General features: G+C 41.7%; 1 protein-coding gene across 2 annotated transcripts in view; it reads left to right on the forward strand.

Moving 5' to 3' along the window:
- Positions 1-19733, forward strand: part of uvrag (UV radiation resistance associated gene) — a 271436-nt gene that overhangs the window by 95425 nt on the left and 156278 nt on the right. For both annotated transcript variants that reach the window (XM_052025683.1, XM_052025684.1), the window contains one exon: positions 1166-1292. In XM_052025683.1, the coding sequence (XP_051881643.1) occupies positions 1166-1292 (127 nt within the window). The remainder of the gene's footprint in view (positions 1-1165; positions 1293-19733) is intronic.

Genomic DNA, 19733 nt, shown 5'->3' on the forward strand with positions numbered 1-19733 from the left:
TTATCTGTCTGCACATGCTCCATATCCCTCCTAATCCCTGCCTGTTCATGTGCAAACCGGACTCTTGCTCAGAATCGAAAGGGGGACCTTCCCTGTGTGAGGCAAACGCAACAACCGCTACGCTATAGAAAGCAAAAAGGAAATATAATGGCTGGGGTGTGGGGGCGGAGGGGTAACAGATGAGGAATAACAAGGTTTATAGGCTCCTAACAGTAGCAACGCAATTGGAAAGAGAACTAAGCAAGAAAAGCTGGTCATGCCAGTACTATCTGACTTCATCTTCAATATCTCATCTGATGACATCTAATTAAGTAATGCTGTCATAGGTTATCTCAAAGGCACACAAAAAACAAATTATCTGGTCACTCTGCATTGTTGTTGTGGGATTTGGTGCACAAAAATGTTTCAATGTATTTCCTGCAACAGTGAGTGCAATTCAAAAGTACTTTATTGGCTGTAGAATACTTTGGGATGAACTGAGGATATGAAAGATGCTGTAGCGTATTAGAAGTTTTTCCTTCCTCCCTACTTTTCCCCAGAATTGACTGTGTTGCCCAACCACATCCCCGGGGAACCAAGATTTATCCATTTCTACAGACTCTGACACTCTTGCTGAAGTTGGAATGTGGGATAGGGAGATCTCGCGTGGAAGCTCTTGGGTGATGTCTTCTATTTGTCACTAGAAGTTGTTTTTAGATTTGAACCAATTATTTGCTGCTCTTCCGTAAGAGGAGAACTTTGACTTCAGAGTTGTGTTTGGTTGCCTGATTCTTCGATAGCTTTGTGTAAAAAGTTGCACAGGGTGGGGGTGGTGCGTTGCCCTGTTTGAGGTAGGTCCTCAACCTGATCGTATGCTTTTGTCAGTGCTGCTCCTAAACAGTCCACCATAGGTAAAGGAACCTGAAGAATTTCTTTAAAACCTCGAGTGTTCTAATCTATACCAGTGGGGGAAACTGAAATCTATCCTTGTGAATTCTTGCTCAGAAATTGGCACATTTGGTGTCAGAGACAGTGCTGGAGCACCCAGAAGTTGCATCATTGGTTACACAGTCCAAGGACTGTGGTCTCCAAATGTAATTTCTCTCCTGGCCATCTGCATTCAAGTTTTGATAAACTAAAGTAGTGATTGATGGAAGTAAGAGTTTCACTGTTCTCTTCCTGTTAGAAAAAGGAACGGGAGCGTTTACAGCTGAAGATCTTAGTGCTTCGGAATGAACTCGAGAGACAGGAGAAAGCGCTGGGGCGAGAGCTGGAAATGTTGCAAAAGGAGCTGCTTGCATTTCAGGACAAAGGTGAGTATATATTTTACATAAATACCTGGATTCTTTTTGTTTTTGATTTGGATATTGGCAAAATTACAATTCCTGTAGTTTTGATGTGGGTCAGATGAAGACAAAGGAAGCCTTTGAGGCCCTTTTATAGGGTCAATTCTATTTTAATCGTATACAGAAGATCAGACACTCCTGTTAAATTTTTGGGCAAAAAATAATAGCTATAGTCTGAGCAGATAGTACTAAACATGAGAGCAAGTCTACTTTTGTGAGTTTAATTGATTAACGGGAGAAATGTGGCCTCTGAATTCTTTTTTCTTAAAAGTGTATCCAATTTAAGGTCTTCTCGTGTTGTCGCGAGGATTGGTAGATCAATTTTTATGTGATTCATAGCTAAAACAGTAATATTTTAAATATCTAATAAAATTAAAAATACTTTTGAACTGTTCCTCCCAGATGTCAGTAAATTGTTCCTTGGGTATTTGCATTTTCCCGTCGAGATTTGGTGCCTTGATGATTTAAATTAATTTAATTTTTTTGTGCATAGCATCTGGAGAAATTTGTCTCTAGTGTTATCACTCATTCTCAGCTGTGTCAAGCACATATTAGAGAAATGTGCAAGTTGGAATGGGCCAAGACAGTCTATCCATAGCTGGTTGGTACAAAACTATTTTCATGGAGAATTAGGTAATTGAAGATGAAAATTGTCGGAAATCCCACATTTTCTCAAATTGGGTAGGAATCTAATCCCTTGGTGTGACTAGTTGCTATTAATTTAGATATTGCTGGGATATATTTAGTTAAAATTGGTGAAATTCATAACACAAGAGTTGAATTAAAATGTAATTGAGATCATTAATTCTCACAAACCAGCCCAGGGTATTACTTATGTGTGTTAGTTGCAGCCATTGACATTTACACCTTGTAATTGGCTTTATAAAACATTTCTGGTAATTGTGCAGCTGGGTTTTAGTTTCTTTTTTAAAAAAATCTTGAGGGCTGTAATGACCAAATTTGAAGAAAATGAACTAAATTGAAACCATGATTTTGTGACCCCTTAGCTTATGTTTTTAAGGGGTAATGGTATCCAAAAGAAATTGCGAAGTTTTAAGATCCTGATACGCATGCATCGGGGTAGAAGACTGCTCGGTCTTGATTTCAACAGGATAAGGGGAAACAACTGTGTACAATTCCTCTGTCTTTGTTTTTTTTGAGGAATTTCATTATTTATCCGGTTTTCTTTGTCTCTGAAAAGGCACTTTGCTGTCATCAGTTTAGTTTCTGATGTCAGCTCTTCGTTGTCAAAAGTATGATAAAATCGCCCTGAGGAAGAAAGGAAATTGGTTTTGTCAGTGTGCTGCAGAATAACAAATGGATTAGGGAGGAGGTGAATTAGATAGAATTACTGTAGTTGGAACAATTCCAGTTCAGGACTGCTGTGTATACCTGTAACACACTTGTATCAGTGTTCTCTGATAAATGATGAAACTATAAAGAAGCTGCAAGAACTGGGGAGGGTGAATATGAACAACTTATTCTGCAAATGCTCCTGAAGTCATTGTAACAATTTGCACAATCCTGTTGAGAGAATTATTGATCACTGCAGCACATAAAAAGGGAAAGATAATTTTAGAATGCAAATCCTGAAATCCATACAATAGAGAACTCGTTCTTTAGTCGAATTGCCTATCTCAGTTGAGATATGGTGAAAATACTAGACAATTGACTTAAAAGCAATAGAGACCAGTTTTGATTTCTCTTATCCCAGTTGAGTAGAGTCCTGGACATTGGTAGAGATTTCAATGCCAAGAAGCGTCAATTTAACAGTAGCTTACATCCAGTGATGGAAAGTTGCTTCATGTCCTCGTACAGCTTTTGGTATATTGGGCTGCTGTTTGAATCCTAAAGAAACAATGGTTCACTGGGAAGCTTTGCATTTTTAATTTGTGGGATGTGAGTGTTGGCTTAACACCAGCATTTGTTCCCCATCTATAATTGTATCTTGGATTGATGGGCCAATTCAGGGGGCATACAAGGGACAACTATATTTGTATGTTTTGTCTCTAGTCAGTTCTCCTTCCCAGATGCCAAGAATAGTCTTCGACCTGAAATGTTAAGTGTTACTCTTCCCACAGATGTGGCTCGACTGGCTGAGTATTTCCAGCATTTTCTGTTTTTGTCAGATTTCCAGCATCTGCAGTTTTTTTTGACTATCATAGATTTTCTTCCTTTTAAAAGGCTTTAATGAACTATACTTTCTTTAAAAAAAATTAGAAATCACTTTAATGCTATTTAAAATTTAGATTTGTAGATAAATTAAACTTCTCTAAAAGCAAGGATGGGATTTGAACTTCTAGGTTTAGGATTACTATAATAACTGATTGCTGGGTTACTAGTCCAGTCACACAACTACTGTTCTGCCTTGCCCCCAAGGCTCATGAATAAATTGAAAGTAACATAGGTTTTTATTCCTTGATCTTTCTATCGTGAATCTAAAATCCACCTCCTGTGAGGTGCTGCCTTTTTCTTGGTGATATGTAACCAACACTAAACAAGGAGAAAGTATACTCTGGACTTAAGTCCTATACTACTTTGATTTCAGAGAAATGAGAAGTTGCCTTAGTGATATTTAAGACTCTGAGGGGGGCTGACGGGATAGATTATCAGAGGATGTTTGCTCTCATGAGGGAATCTAGAGCTTGTTTCAGAATAAGCAGGTACCCATTGAAGATTTTCTTTTCTGGTTGTGAATGATTGAAATTCCCCATTGCTGAACCATTGAATATACTCAATGCCAAGTTAAAGATGTATGATTCATGAGGAGTTGGGCAGGAAACTGGAAATGAGTTATGACCTTATTGAATGGTGGAACATTTTTGACGGACCATATAGTATTCTCCTGCTTCTACTTACTTTGATGTCCTTAGGTAATCACCTCTCCTTCCTCTTCTTCTCCCCTCCCCGTGCCTTTCATTTGATGAAGTGCATTCACCATGGTACCACCAACGTGGTCAATGAAATATACTATAAGCTCTCACACATCGTGTTAAATTCCAAGGAATTACTGGTGACAATGAAATGGAACATAATTTTTGGTGTGTCTCTACAACCTTTGGATATGTAAGGAAAAGGGTGTTTGAAGATCAAGACTTCAAACCTGGCACAAAACCTCGTTTACTGGGCAGCTTTACTTCCTGCCCTCCTGTATTCTCTGAGACTTGGGTTAATTACAGCAGGCTTCTCAGTCTCTAGAGAAACTCAACATTGTCTTCAAGATCTTCAATTTTACTGGCAGGATAAGCAAACCAATGTCTCGGGCTCACGTCTCTAATTATACTCCGACTCCATTGGGCAGTTCACGTGCCCAGCACCAGACTCCTGAAACGGGTTACTACCATTGAACATCCATTTACACTAATCCCACTTACTTTACACCCCACCCCAGATTCTACCTCTCATCTACACACTAGGGGCAATTTACTGTAGCCAGTTAATCTACCAGCACACATTTGTGATATAGGTGGAAACTGGAGTACTTTTTGTCCTTGTTAAATTGACAGCGCAGTGAAGGTTTGTTATAACTTCAGCTGATTGAACCTTGCTAATCATGTTCAGAACCCATGTTGCCCGTGTCCAAGTAGTTCATCAGATTTGTGGCATTAGTACGTGCAGTAAGACATTCAGAACTTGCTATCCTCTATCCTTTCCCCTACAGCAGAGCATCTTGTCCTTGCCCCCTCTGTTTAATTCTTAGTTCACATTAAATTCCCATCAAAGTCCTTTAGAAAGTGAGGATTGGACCACGCAAGTACCCTTTTAATAAAGTGGTTGTTAATGCAGTGCCAGTTAATCTCGTGTTCAGAAAGTGAGCTAACCAAGTTGGTTGGTTTCATTCCTGCAGTATAAAATACCACATTGTGATCCTGCATACCAGTTTTCTTTTCAAACCATAGGAATGTCCAAATACAGTGACAGAAACATGCAAAAAAAAAGCTAATGTAACTAGCCTTCAGGAAAATAAACCTTCGACCGCCAGACATGACCAGAAAGTTCTTTTCCAGAAATAGACGCATCTGTAATTGCTGTCTCTTGAGAACTCACCAGTTCATTAAACATGTCCCTGCCTTTCTACAGAAGAAACAATCTGAGAAAGTAACATCTAAATCCTGTCTTTCAGTCTAACCAATTTGGTTTCTGCTCACCTTCGTCCTTCAAACAGTTTAATTGCATTGATGACCTCCAGATGTTTTGTTTCCATGAGATAGTGTTGAATTGGTTAAGTCAGCCCTGACTTGGAAGTGCATTCAGCCAGCATCTCAAATAGTGCTGCAAAATGGAAAGATTGTTTTTCTAGAAAAACATGTATTTCACATTGGGGAGAGGTGAAGGATTCTGTTAAATGGACAAGTTTGTTACCCATTTCAAACTGTACTACTGGGGAAGTTGAACAAATAACTATGAAAGTTGCTGTACTTGTAGGTTGTGATTTTATAAACTGATTTCCTAGGGAAAGGGGAGCTGCTGATGTCTTTCAAACACTGTAAGCTACAATGCAACAAACAATCTGCTGGAGGAACTCAACGGGTCAAGCAGCATCTGTGGGTGGAAAGGAACTGTCAATGTTTTATTGTTGAAATCCTGCATTGACAATTCCTTTCCTCCTGCAGAAGCGACTCGACCCACTGAGTTCCTCCATTTGCTGCAGATTCCAGATTCTTGAGTCTCTAAGCTGAAAATCTTTTGTTTTGAGCACCCTATTTCTGTTTTGAACACTTCAACTGGGCCTTAGTCCATGGTTGCATATTATAATTGTAATACCCTAGAGTTGATTAAAATACTAGCTTTTGATGGATTTGGATCTATCTTGGCATAGTGGCGCAGCTGGTAGAGTTGCTGCCTCAGAGCTCCAGGGAGCAAGGTTCAAACCTGACCTCCAGTGCTGTCTGCGTCGAGCTTGCACACTCCCCTGTGACTTTGTGGGTTACCCCGGGTGTTTATTTCCTACCACACCCTAAAGGTGTGAGTTGGTAGGATAATTGACTGCTGTAAATTGTCCCATTATGTAGGCACATGGTAAAATCTGGGGGTAGTTGAAGGAATTTTTTATTTTTGCATTTTTGTACAGAATTACTTTCATAGAACATAGAATGCTACAGCACAGTGCAGGCCCTTTGGCCCACAATGTTGTGCCGACATTTTATCCTGCTCTAAGATCTATCTAACCCTTCCCTCTCACATAGCCCCCTATTCTTTATTTTATCATTCATGTGTTTTTTACACCATTTCTTTCCTGCTTATATGTGCAATTCTGTATTTTCCTATATTATACTTCATTTGCCACATCTATGCCCATTCACTTGTCTTTCATCTGTTTGTATCTTCTGTCCTTGTTCAAAGATATTAAGAAATCTTTATTAGTCACACGTACATCAAAACACACAGTGAAATGCATCTTTTACGTAGAGTGTTCTGGGGGCAACCCACAAGTGTCACCACGCTTCCAGCGCTAACATAGCATGTCCACAACTTCCTAACCTGTACGTCTTTGGAATGTGGGAGGAAACCGGAGCACCCGGAGGAAGCCCACGCAGAATGTACAAAGTCCTTACAGACAGTGGCCGGAATTGAACCTGGGTCGCTGGCACTGTAATAGCATTACGCTAACCGCTACACTACTGTGCCTGCCCAAAAGTATTGATGGATATATCTTTAAAGTAAGTAAATTATTGTATTTTAAAGCTTAGCAATGTAATTGTAAAAATTAAAATTTGCCCAACACTGAGTATTGACTTTCAGTTTGTTTAATTTTCTTGGATCACTTTGACCCTGACTAAATTTTCAAGCTTTATTTTAATCCTTCTTATTGCCAATGTAGGGACAAACTGAGAGATTCATATTTTCCAAGGCATGTGACTTCGCTTCTGTATTTCTGGGCTTTTCACTAGGTCCTTGAACATGTGTAATCCTTGCACCCAGCCAAGAATAGCATGCAGTTTGATGCTCATAATAAAAATATTAATGTTCTAATGATAACAGTTGAAGTATTTTCACCAGGTGGTGACAAGAATACAGGTTCAATTTATGTCACAATAGATTGTTATTGATGCACCAGACTTTGGGAACCAAGCAAAATAGCTATTATTCATTCCGGGTTATGGATGTATGGGAATGTTTCCTCTTCGGTTAACTTCTGCTTGTACTTTGTTGCCTGCTTTGATCAGTTCATCATTGAATTGTAAGAAATCACAAATGAAAAAGGCATACACTTAGTTTCATTTTCAGTGCATCCATCATGGGCTTTGCCTTTTTAATCTGAGTAATTCTGCACAAATTTTGCAAAATCCTTCAAGGTTTTTAATCAAAATTAAGAATATTTGCACACTGATTTCTATCTCTTTCTGGACATGTAATCCATAGCCTTTCCCTGCTGTTTCTTTTCTGCCACCCATTCACTTAACCAATCTTTATCCCTTTGTAGCTTCTGTCCCTGTTCATGGCATTGATGGATATATCTTTTAAGTAATCAAATTAACTTTACAATAATTTGATTACTTAAAGGATATACTCATTAATGCTTTGTCACTATTAAAATTGGGCAACATCTAAGCCCCTTAGTAATGTTGTGAGAACTCGCCAGCATTTACTCAATTTGTACATGATAGGAGATCAAATGTAAAAACTCGGTCCTACTACAAGGTAAAATCTGAGAATGAATAATGAATTGTGAATAAGTAGAAGTTTCTTGTTAGAAGATTTATCTCTTTGGTTGGGGGGGGGGGGTGGTTGTGGAGGAGAAGATCCACGTTGCATGAGGCTCACTATTTATAGGATGGGTTTGCTCTGAATGCTCTGTGACCTGAGTCATCAGTAGATTTACAACCTGTATTTTTTTCTCCTGCACGAAAGGAGCTGTATTTAATGGAGTGAAAAGTTGTTGCGTGAATTTTTCCACTTTGTTGAAATGCAAGCTGGAAGGATGGGAGTTGTTGCATCACCACCTTGAAATCAGATCCACAGACTTTTGTTCAAGTTAGCCACGGTCTTAAAGGGAAGATGTTTCTACTTGGCTCCAGTGTTGCCCAAGGCTAGCTGATATTGTATTTTTCTGGTTCCTTTCTGCTTATCTCCAATAACTGCATTTTTAAAAAAAAGTCCAAATCTCTTTCTATCCGGTGACTGTATTCTCGTGGCATGTTGAGAACTTGTTCAACGGCAAACTGCCAAAATTCTCATAGTTCCATCTGAATAATTGAATTCAGATCCTAAAACAGAATTGGAAAATAAACCATGCTTGTGCTGCTACCTGTTGGAACTGTCTACAGGTAACTTCAATTTTTAGAATTGCTGCTCTGTTAATGTGGAAAATTCTTGGTTTAGATCGAGTAGGGAAATCTGAAATTGAACTCCTTAAGGGGTGGGTCATAAATGGTGAGAAAATCCTTTGGGATAAAGGGTGTGGAAGTAGTGTCATTTTGTTCCTGTCAGCAGATAGTCTGTACACCTCTATTGATCCAGTAAGGCCCGCTTAAAGTAAATCACTACAGAAAGAACATGTGAAATTAAACACCAGTATTATAAAAACCAGAAATATTAAATAAGTTTTAATTGACAAATGTATACCTTACATTTTGTACTTAAAATCAAGTCCATAGATCAGTTCTTTGTGGTGTTCTTGACATATTGGACAGATGTTGAGCTGATATTGAACAAAAGATTAAGCTAATGCATGATACAGCTTGTTAGATAAATGTGTCTTCACTTGAGACATGTTCATATCATTTCCCTTTGCAGTAAATCCCCTGTGTTGATCTGTATAAAGGTTTCTTGTGGAATGTAGGGTGTGTTGGGTTCTGGGGAGAAGCAATCAAAAAGCAAAACTACACATTGCTGGAAATCTAAAAGCAACGAATGTTGTAAATACCTCAGGCAGCACCTGGGGCAAGGAACAGAGTTAACATTTTGGGTAGATGACCTTTCAAGAGTTCTGAGCATTTCCCATTTCTATTTCTGATGAAGTAATTTGGATACTTTTTGGTACTTGAACATTGAATTTGGGATGGCAGAGTGGTATAGCTAGCAGAACTGCTACCTCACAGCTCCAGTGACCTGGGTTCAATCCTGACCTCAGGTGCTGTCTGTGTGGAGTTTGCACATTCTGCCTGTTACCACAAATTTCCCCGGGGTACTCCAGGTTCTTCCCACATGCCAAAGATGTGTGGGTTGGTCATTAAACTGTCCCTAGTGTATAAGTGATTGGTAGAATCTGGGGGGGGATTTGATGAGAATGTGGGGAGGTTTTAAAAAAAAAAATTGGATTAGGGTAGTTGATGGTCAACATGGACCTTGTTGGCTGAAGTGCCTGTTTCTGCGCTGTATCTTTCTATGACTTTATGAATGGGTTGACTTCAATTTCATACGTGTGCCAAGTACTGGGGAGTACTGAGAGTGTAATCTAATGATTCTACTGAACAATGGCAATGAGAGATTTGGCAGGCAAAGTGCTGCATTAAAGACCAAGTTCCAGCATTCTGATTCCTTTACTTTGCAGTCATTGGTATGAATCTATACGTGGCATCTATTTGACACTTATTACTTGGCTTGTGCTTGATGTCTTGCATTTGGTGTGGTGAACATTTTCATTCAGTTATTTGTTTTATGAAGGATAAATGGATGGTAACTGTTCAGTGTAAACTGGGAGTTTAAGTTGTGCATGATGTGCATCATCTTCAGCCAAACTACCAGAGAATGGCATTGCTTCAGGAAGCTGGTGGTATCGTCAGTGATGCCTGCCATCCTGGCCATTCCCTTTTCTCTCTCCTACCTTCTGGGGAAAGGTACAGGAGCTTGAAAGCCTGGGCTTCTTGACTCGAACAGTTGCTTCCCCACTGCTATCAGACTTCTGAACCACTCATCTCTTTCACATCTCTTCCCAGTGCTGCTGTCATGTTCTCAAACCCTTAATTCTACCTCTGTTAATTCTGTTATTGTCACTTTAGCATTTCATTTTGCACTATTTCACATTGCACTGCAATCTTTACACCATTCTGCTGTTTTGCGCTTGTCACTGTATTTATTATTGCCATGTATACTGTTTACTCTGTGGGCTTCATGTGAACAAGGAATTTCATTGCACCCTAGTGCATATGACAAACTTAACTAATCTAATTAATTTCAACTTGGCTGATTATGGAGGGCACACATCTATTGAATAGGCACAGCATACTTCTGAAAACCACATTGCTTGCATGTTGGTGTTTGGTTCTTAGTTGTGTGTAGTGTTACGTATCAGCAACAATAGAGACACAACGAGCCATGTGTAAGTGTTAGAAGCTATTAATAACTACTTGTAATAATAAGAGAAATAAAAATGTTAGATATTAAACATTGACCCCAAAAATAAACTCGAAGTGTGTGTGTGGCAAATTCCCAAACCTCAAGTCTAGGAATAGTTCTCAAAGTTCAGTTCAGCAAGTCATAAGGTAGATCGATGAGCAAAGGCTTTTGAAAACCACAGTAGATTGTAGAGAGAATGTAGAGAGAATTTTAGGAAATCCACACGTTCCACGATGGAACCCATACGACACCTCAATCACGATTATCTCCATTGCTTTGTTCCGAAGTATCTACCACACCGAGGGCATTCGATATGTGGCCGCCCACAGATTATACCTGCTTTCCAGTACAGGTTAACGACAAAGGGGACTCCACAGATTGCTCCAACAATCCATACATGGATTGTATAGTGACAGTCACAGCTATTGTTCTTCATCTATAGATCCAGAGACTGGCAGTCAGTCTCTGGCTCTCTCTGCAATAGCCAGTACGCTCCAGTTATAGTCTTGCAGTCCTTAGATAACGCCACACACACACTACCACACTACTGTCCAGGTGCCTTAAAGGGATATTCACCAAGGAGCAACCTGGCTCGTAACAGTAGGAACATTACTGGAGTTGATTAATTGAAAGTCACGCTCATCAGAGTAAGTCATTGCTAATCTTTTTGCAACCTCAAGCAGCTCCATGGTTCCCACGAGGTCAAAAGTATGAATGTAGATGGTGCAAATCAAATAAGGGCCCCAAAACATAGGTCAGGCAAACAGAAGGAAGGCTGGGGAGCACTATTGAATTACTGATTTCCTGGTGTCCTGTTGGGGGAAATTTCTGCACACCTTTGTACAGGAGGTTTGACAAGTGTTTTGATGAGCAAAAAAATGTTGGAGGAACTCAGCAGGTCAGGCAGCATCTGTGGAGGGAAATGGACAGTCAGTGTTTCAGGTTGAGACCCTTCATCTGGACTGGTTCAGATGAAGGGTCTTGACCCAAAATGTCAACTGTCTGTTTACCTCCACAGATGCTGTCTGACCTGCTGAGTTCCTCCAGCATTTTGTTTGTTGCTCCAGAGTCCAGCGTCTGAATTCTCTTGTCTCCAAGTATTTTGACAAAGTATACACAGAAAATGGTCATTTCAAATGTGATGAGGGGTAGCATGTAGATTAGAAATGAGAGGAGCTAAGGATAATGGGACACATTGTGCCAGTTGGAGGAGAAAACATCGAGTTCTGCCTGACTGTGATTGAATGGATAAGGGACCAGGGCAATGAAGCACCATCCAACCAAGCAAGGAAGTGTTTGCTCGAGCAGCCATATTAGAGACTTAAAGCTTGCAAGGGAAAAGAGGTTAGATTATTGTTGTACTTATGGCTTGGATCAGTGCCTTTATTGTGGCAGGGATAGAACCCAAGTTGAAAGATTTAAACACCAAGTTTCAGGCAAGATTTGATACAAATTTAGGAAGCCATGGACGTGCTCAAGGACTCGGAGACAAAAGTCAACTGTACGGACGCACCATATGGAGAATGCGGCGAGTGTGCACCTGTGTGTATGGTGGTTGGTCAATCGCCCGGCAGAATGTGGTAGTATGCATGTGCACGCTGATACGCATGTGCGTGCTAGCCGGCCGATTGCTTGGTGGAGCAACAATGCCCTCTGACGCGCACAACTTCACTTGGCTTGTGACGCGCACGCTTTTAGGCCTCCGCAGACCTTCTCGTGGATCTACAATTGCAGTTTGCTCAGTGTCTGTATTTTGATTAATATGAATCAGTAAAGGCGTTTATTCTACCACATCGTTGTCGTTCTTGCTACATGCATACGTAACAATTGACGACGAGGATCAAAACAAGAATGGCCTCTACTTCAAGCACCCAATCCATTTTGAGCCGCAACTATAGCAAAACCAACACCAGAAACCTGGCTACGATGGAAGAAAACCTTCCAGGACTACATCAAACTTCTACCAGTTTTGACACCAACAGTGGAGCTGGAGGAAGCTACCAGACTGAAGCTGCTTCGCATGCACTTGGGAGAACTCGGGCAGAAATATTTCATTCTGCATTTGCAGAACAAAGCCAAATTTGCCAGCGTGTTTGAGGCTTTAGACGGTGTTTGGGGGACGCAGGACAATGTCTTTATCGCACGATTCAGGTTCTCTCAGCTGCGACAGACCCCCAATGAGAACATAGATGATTTCATCACGAGGTTAACCGGCTGTGCAGGAACGCAAAGGCATCTAATAGAACAAATTTGAAGAAGCAATGCTTATCCAAGCATTGATCATCAGAATTTATGATGAGAAGACATGTGAGAACCTCCTGTCCGAAAAGCATGACTTGTCTTGGAACAAAGCATGCTCCACTCTCATCGCAGGCAGTCAAGAGAGGCCTTGCACAGATTCAACCAACCCCAGCACCACTTATTCAGGCAGTACTGGAGCACGCTTCCGAAAACATCAATGTTTTCCAGCATTTGCAGACCCACAGCTTCCAGTCAAAATCACGTCAGCCTTCACAGAGATACCATCACTGTGGTGAAAGTAATGTCCAATGTTCTGGCTGCAAGCATCATAAGACCATCTGCCGGTTCTGTCAGATGGTAGGACACCTCAAAGCTGTGCTTTGTAAAGCAACTTACCACAGGAAAGTGACAGAATTCGACCACTGACTCCATGCAAGGAGACGGCCGCTGCGAAGAAGCGGACACTATCTTCTAAACCCATGACCGGGCAACCAGAACCAGCCTCCGTACTTGGTTACGCTCACAGTGGACAACCAGCCTGTGAAATTTGAGCTGGATACCGGGTCAGCCATCACCTTGGTAAGCGAATCATCTTTACACTGAATTCCAAGATTACAACCTCCAAGCTCATTGTTTCGCAGCTACGCCGGAGATAGTGTCAATGTATGGGGCGTATTCGCAGCAGAAGTCCACCACGGAGACCTGTTCCACTTACCGGTGCACGTTGTCGGGGAGGCCAATGACCTAATTTGCTGGGTAGAAACTGGATTAAAAACATTCCATCGGTGCTATCCTACATCAATCATATCTTGGGAAGCCCTGCGTTGAATACTACGAAAGCACCAGTGTGTATTCTGAGCTGAGGCTTCGGATCCATACTACAGTCTGGTGGCTGTGTTCAAATTTAAGGAGAACTGCCAGCCCAAGTTTACAAGGCCCACCCGGTGCTTTATGCTGTGGGCCCAAAGGTAGAAGAACTAGACCGCCTACAGAAAACGGAGGTGATAGAACTCAGTGGGCAGCTCCGATTGTACCCGTCTTCAAGTCTGATGGATCAGTGCGCATCTGCGGTGACTACAAACTGACTGCAAACCCTGCAACAAGACTGAATGCCACGGATTGAGGATTTGTAGGCATCCCTGTCGGGAGACCAACAGTTCTCAAAACTAGACCTGAAAAACACCTACAATCAGGTCACCCTGGGTGAAAATTCTAGGGATGTTATGACAATCAATACATAGGTCTGTTTCAGTACAAGCAGCTGCCATTTGGGGTGGGTTCTGCACCTGGGATATTCACAAGACAAAGGAGCAGAAGTAGGCCATTTGGCCCATCGAGTCTGCTTCGCCACTTCACCATGAGCTAAACTATTCTCCCATCTAGCCCCAATTCCTGGCCTTTTCCCCATATCCCTTGATACTCTGCCAGATAATCCAAAAACTTTGATAATTTAGTGAAGGATATTCCTCACGTCTGTGCTTACCTTGATGATATTTTAGTAACCGGTACATCAGAGTCCCATCATCTTGAGACACTAGACACATTACTTTCCCGTTTAGAGGAAGCCAGCTTTATCCTAAAGGAGGAGAAATGCATATTTTTGGCCAATTCAGTTGACAAAATGGGTCTCCATCCGCAGGAGCACAAAATCAAAGCCTTAAAAGAGGCAGGCACAGTAGTGTAGCAGTTAGTGTAACGCTTTACAGTGCCAGTGGCCACTGTCTGTAAGGAGTTTGTACATTCTCCCCGTGTCTGTGTGGGTTTCCTCTGGGTGCTCCGGTTTTCTCCCACATTCCAAAGATGTACAGGTTAGGAAGTTGTGGGCGTGCTGTGTTGGCGCCAGAAACGTGTGTGACACTTGCGGGCTGCCCCCAGAACACTCTACGCAAAAGATGTCTTTCACTGTGTGTTTCAATGTACATGTGACAAATAAAGATATCCACAAAACGTGATGCAGTTACGCTCATGCCTGGGACTAGTCACGCATTACAACCAGTTCTTAAATCAATCAGCTACAGTGTTAAAGCACTGATACCGACCACTCCAGAAAGACCAACACTTGGAATGGTCAAGAATTGAGCAACAGACATTTGAACAAATGAAAACCTCCCTCAGTTCTTCCTCCGTGTTGGTGCATTATGATTGTGAAAAACCTGTAGTCCTGAAATGTGATGCCTCACCGTATGGGGTCGGGGCTGCCCTCCTGCGTCAAATGCCTTGCGGAACAGAGATCCCTCTTGCTTTCGCTTTGAGGGCAATGTCTCAGGCAGAGACAAATTATTCACAGCTTGACAGAGAAGCCCGAGCTATTATGTTTGGCATCAAGCGCTTACATCTGTACATATTTGGGCAGCTTCTTGAAATCCATACAGATCATAAGCCTCTTCTAAGCTTAATGGGGGAGACACGAAGTATCTAACAAATGTCATCACTGAGAATGCATCGATGGGCATTGACCTTATCTGCTTACTCCTACACAATGAAGTATACTCCCGGAAATGAAAATGTTGTTGCCGACACCTTAAGCAGATTACCAATTGTTGGGTCACAGCATCCAGCACCCCTCCGTTAGAGGTTGTTCACCTGTTACAAAGCCTAGATGAAACGCCATTGGAAAATAGCCTCATTAGGCAGTGGACAGCCCGTGATCCACTTCTATCACAGGTAAAAAGAGCATTACAGGTTGGGTAGCCTGCCAGCCCTTCACCTGAATTTCAACCATTTACAAATCACCAGCGTGAACTGAGCTTACAGGATGGCCGCATATTATGGGGCAGATGAGTAGTGGTTCCCCCTCAAGGCTGCAAGCGCAGACTCCGCGATCTACATGATGCTCACCCTGGGGTGGTCAGAATGAAGCACTTTTGAGAAGCTCTGTGGTGGCTGAAAATTGACGCCGATATTGAGAATATGGTGCGCATCTACCCTATTTATCAGAAGGTGCAAGAAGCATCACTAAAGGCACCCTTTTAAAACGTGGACCTGCCCTGATTTCCCGTGGAAGCACATTCATATTGACTATTTTGGACTGTTCTGGGGACACCTGTTTCTGGTTATTGTGGATGCCCATGCAAAGTGGGTAGAGGCATTACCAACTGTACGTCATGTTCCTCAACAACTACTATAACTAAACTACAGTCTGTCTTTGCTGCATTTTAGTATTCCAGAAATAATCGTATCTGATAATGGCCTGGCTTTCATGAGTGCAGAATTTAAGGAGTTTGTAGAGAAGAATGGTATTGGGCACCTGACAACGGCTCCTTATCACGCAACTTCAAATGGCCTGGCTGAGCGAGCAGCGCAAATGGTGAAACAAGGCCTTTATAAACAAACTGTGATTTGATGACAAAATTAACCAGTTTCCTCTTCCATTACCGAATCACCCCAAACAAACTAACGGGTGCCTCCCCTGCTGAATTAATGTTCAAACACACATTGCACACCAGATTGGATCTCCTGCTGCCGGACGTCCATGAACTAATTTGTAGCAAACAAGAGGCCACGAAACAAAACCACGAAACCCACACTAGGACATGAATGTTAGGGCTAGTTCTGCCAGGAGTATTAAAAACATGGCCTGGAGTACAGGGGAAGGGAGGGAAGCAATCGAAATTTTACCAAATGTCCTTTTTGGTTGGCAAAAAATCAGTGCTGTTCAGACTTGTTGGAGATGGTGCTAGAGATTACAGGAAGGATTTATGTTTGCCATTATCTTTGCATTCTAGGATAGTAGAATAGTGAGCAGTGTTTGCAAATGTGAGCAAGACCTGAATGGTCTTTGGGGTCAAGCCAGATGTGATGGGAAACGACCGAACCAGTTGCCCACCCTATCTGTTTACATCTGTATCCTGGGTTATAAGGAAGTCGGGATGTTTGCTGTACCAGGTGAAGCAGTTAGAATGGTTTTTATGTGACAAAGCAGGGATTTGGTTGAGCAAATTAGTAGTTGCAGAAGTGTGATCATGAGGAGCTGTGGGTAATGCTTGGATGGTGCAGATGTAATGAATTATGAGAGCTTATTCCAGTTGTTTTCAAAGTTGAGTTTATTGTCATGTGCACAAGAACATGTATGCACAGGTATAATGAGAAACTTGCAGTGGCATCACAGGCACAGAGCATCATATAAGCAGCATTCACAAGAAAAACATAAATTAAATATAAATTTTACACAATTTTACAAGAAAGAACAATAGGAACACAAAAACAAAGTCCATTTTAGTGCAAAGTGGTCATAGCGTTGCTAAACTGTAGTGATTAGGGTTGTGCCAATTGGTTCAAGAATCGAATGGTTGAAGGGAAGTAGCTGTTCTTGAACCTGGTGGTGTGGGACTTCAGGTTTCTGTACACCCTGCCTTAATCAGGAAGTTGATTTATTAAGGGCAATGAGATGTGGGTGAAGAACAATACTAGATAGGCAAGATATCTTTATTAGTCACAAGTACATTGAAACACGGTGAAATACATCTTTTTGCATAGTGTTCTGGGGGCAGCTCGCAAGTGTCGCCACACTTCCGGCGCCAATATAGCATGCCCACAACTTCCTAACCCGTACATCTTTGGAATGTGGGAGGAAACTGGAGCACCCAGAGGAAACCCACGCAGACACGGGGAGAACATACAAACTCCTTACAGACAGCGGCCGGAATTGAACCAGGGTTGCTGGCGCTGTAATAGCGTTACGCTAACCGCTACACTACCGTGCCTGCCCACCAATCAGGGATACCCTACTGTTTGATTGAGGCCATGAACACAGCAAGGTCGCATGGAATGGCAGAATCAGGGCTGATCATGAATCTGGCCAGGGAATTTGCTTGGAGGGCAAGATTGAGAAAGGACAACAGGGCAGTGAACTCTAAGTGAGAACAGGTTGAATTAATGTAGAGGCGGAAATTGTAGGAGGAGAGATTGCTTGCCACCTCAGTATTCAGTACCGAGCAACGACATTATCTTGGTAAGTAAACTTGTATGGCACTTTGAGTAGATGAAAGAGAAGTCCATTATACTTGCAGGCACAACTTGAATCTTAATCTTTATGAGGAGCAGCACTGAGACCAGAGCAGTGTTGGTTCTCCCTCTGTGAAATACTTAGTAAGCTGCTGTGATGAAGACGTGGTCACCCCTTTTGATTAAAGCCAGAGATGATGGAAGGTTTTGCATGCTTGCTATCCTAGAAAAATCTGTGTATATTCTTAATGCATGAACAGTGCAATGAATCCTGAGTGTTGAAGGGCACTTGTTGGCAGCAGAGTTCGTGTAATCTGCAGATGTTGTCTGATGTTGCCAATGGTTGCAATTTGTTTTGCCCTGGATGACTTCATTCTATCACTGTATAGGGAATAAGAAATCCCATTTTGGCAGCACTGGCTCATAAATTTGAGTTCTGAGCAAGTGAAGTTTCTTCAGGGACACATCTATGTTTTCCTGCAAAATAGAGGAAATGGATAACTATTGACAAGGTGCCAGCTGCTTAGTGTGTCTGCAAAAGCAAGCAAGTACTTGGTAGTCTTGATGCTAACGATGTGCTGAAAGTCTTTTTTTTTAAGATGAGGTGCAAGGCCATCAAGCCCAGATGGTCCCAAGTTCAGTCCGTACTTCTCATTACTATGGCACTTGTGGGTTATAAATGGAAATAGTGCGAAGGATAGGATGAGCCAGAGATGACACTGATACTTAGCCCTGTTGATTCAGATCACGTCTTGAGAGAAAAGAACATAAGTAGAGGTAAGCCATTTTGCCCCTTGTGTATGGTCTGCCATTCAATTAAATTGACTTGTCAATAATGTCTGACAGTTTAAAATTGGGCAAAAGAGTGGCCTCCTTGCTCTTAATTTCCTCCTGTGTTCTTGAGGCATACCACTTTAAGTGACCACATGTAAATGTTAGTCTGACCTCTGGTTTCTGCCTACTTTGTGGAACTTCTGGTGAAACCCACAATGGTGGTATGGCAAGAAATCCTTTATGTTCAGAGCCAAATCTAATTAAATTTGAAGCAACTAATTAAAACAAAAAAATGTTAAATATACTAAAAATAATTTGGAAATAATTAACATTTAAACTCGAAGGTTTGAAAGGTAATTTACCTTCCTTGTCACCCAACCAAAGTCCTACAAATGCCAGTGAAATAGTTTGGGACTTGGATCCTGTAGTAGGTCAACCCTAGTTTCCACTGACAGACTGAACTGACATATTCAATCTTCCAAATCCCTCTGACCTGAGCTTTGCTGTTTCACTGTGCTTGGAAATAGGGGGCCTGATTTAATTTTGGCTGCTGAAGCTGGCAGTTTCAGATGGAACTGCTGGCAAGGGTCGGAATGATTTGAACCAGATTCTCAGGATAAGAGGGCATCTATGTGGGTGAGAAAATTCCTCACTGAGACTCTGCAGGCTGGAGTGGAACTGTAAAATTCAACAGTGAGTTTGTACATGGAGAACTTGAGAACCTCTGTTTTGGGGGGCGGGGGGGGGGCGTGGGGAGAATGTTGAATTTTATCAGCTTTTCTATCAAATCTTGAAATGTTATTGAACTCTTGTCATTGTGGTTGAAGAGGAGAAAGTGGTTATAGCAGTTAGCCTCCACTCGGTCTCTAATCTGATGAAAGTGGTACTGCAGGTGTCATCAAGTAACTATTGGTGATCCACGACACGCAGTGCTGACCTTCATCTTAGTATTGGTGAGTTGCCAAGCCAATAGAATTCTGTCCTACGTTATGCCACATTTCCTGGAAGTAATGACTAGGAAAGGAAATATGGTTTGATTTCCTTTCCTGTCCCCAAGCATGGGTCTAATGAATATTTTTTAATTTTTATTTTCCTTTGTGAAGTGACCTGCTTTTAACCCAAGCGGTAAACAGTCCACTTTTGGCCTGGGACCCATTTCCCTGTCGATCC

The sequence above is a fragment of the Pristis pectinata genome, chromosome 11 (assembly GCF_009764475.1).
Source record: "Pristis pectinata isolate sPriPec2 chromosome 11, sPriPec2.1.pri, whole genome shotgun sequence".
Lineage (NCBI taxonomy): Eukaryota > Metazoa > Chordata > Chondrichthyes > Rhinopristiformes > Pristidae > Pristis > Pristis pectinata.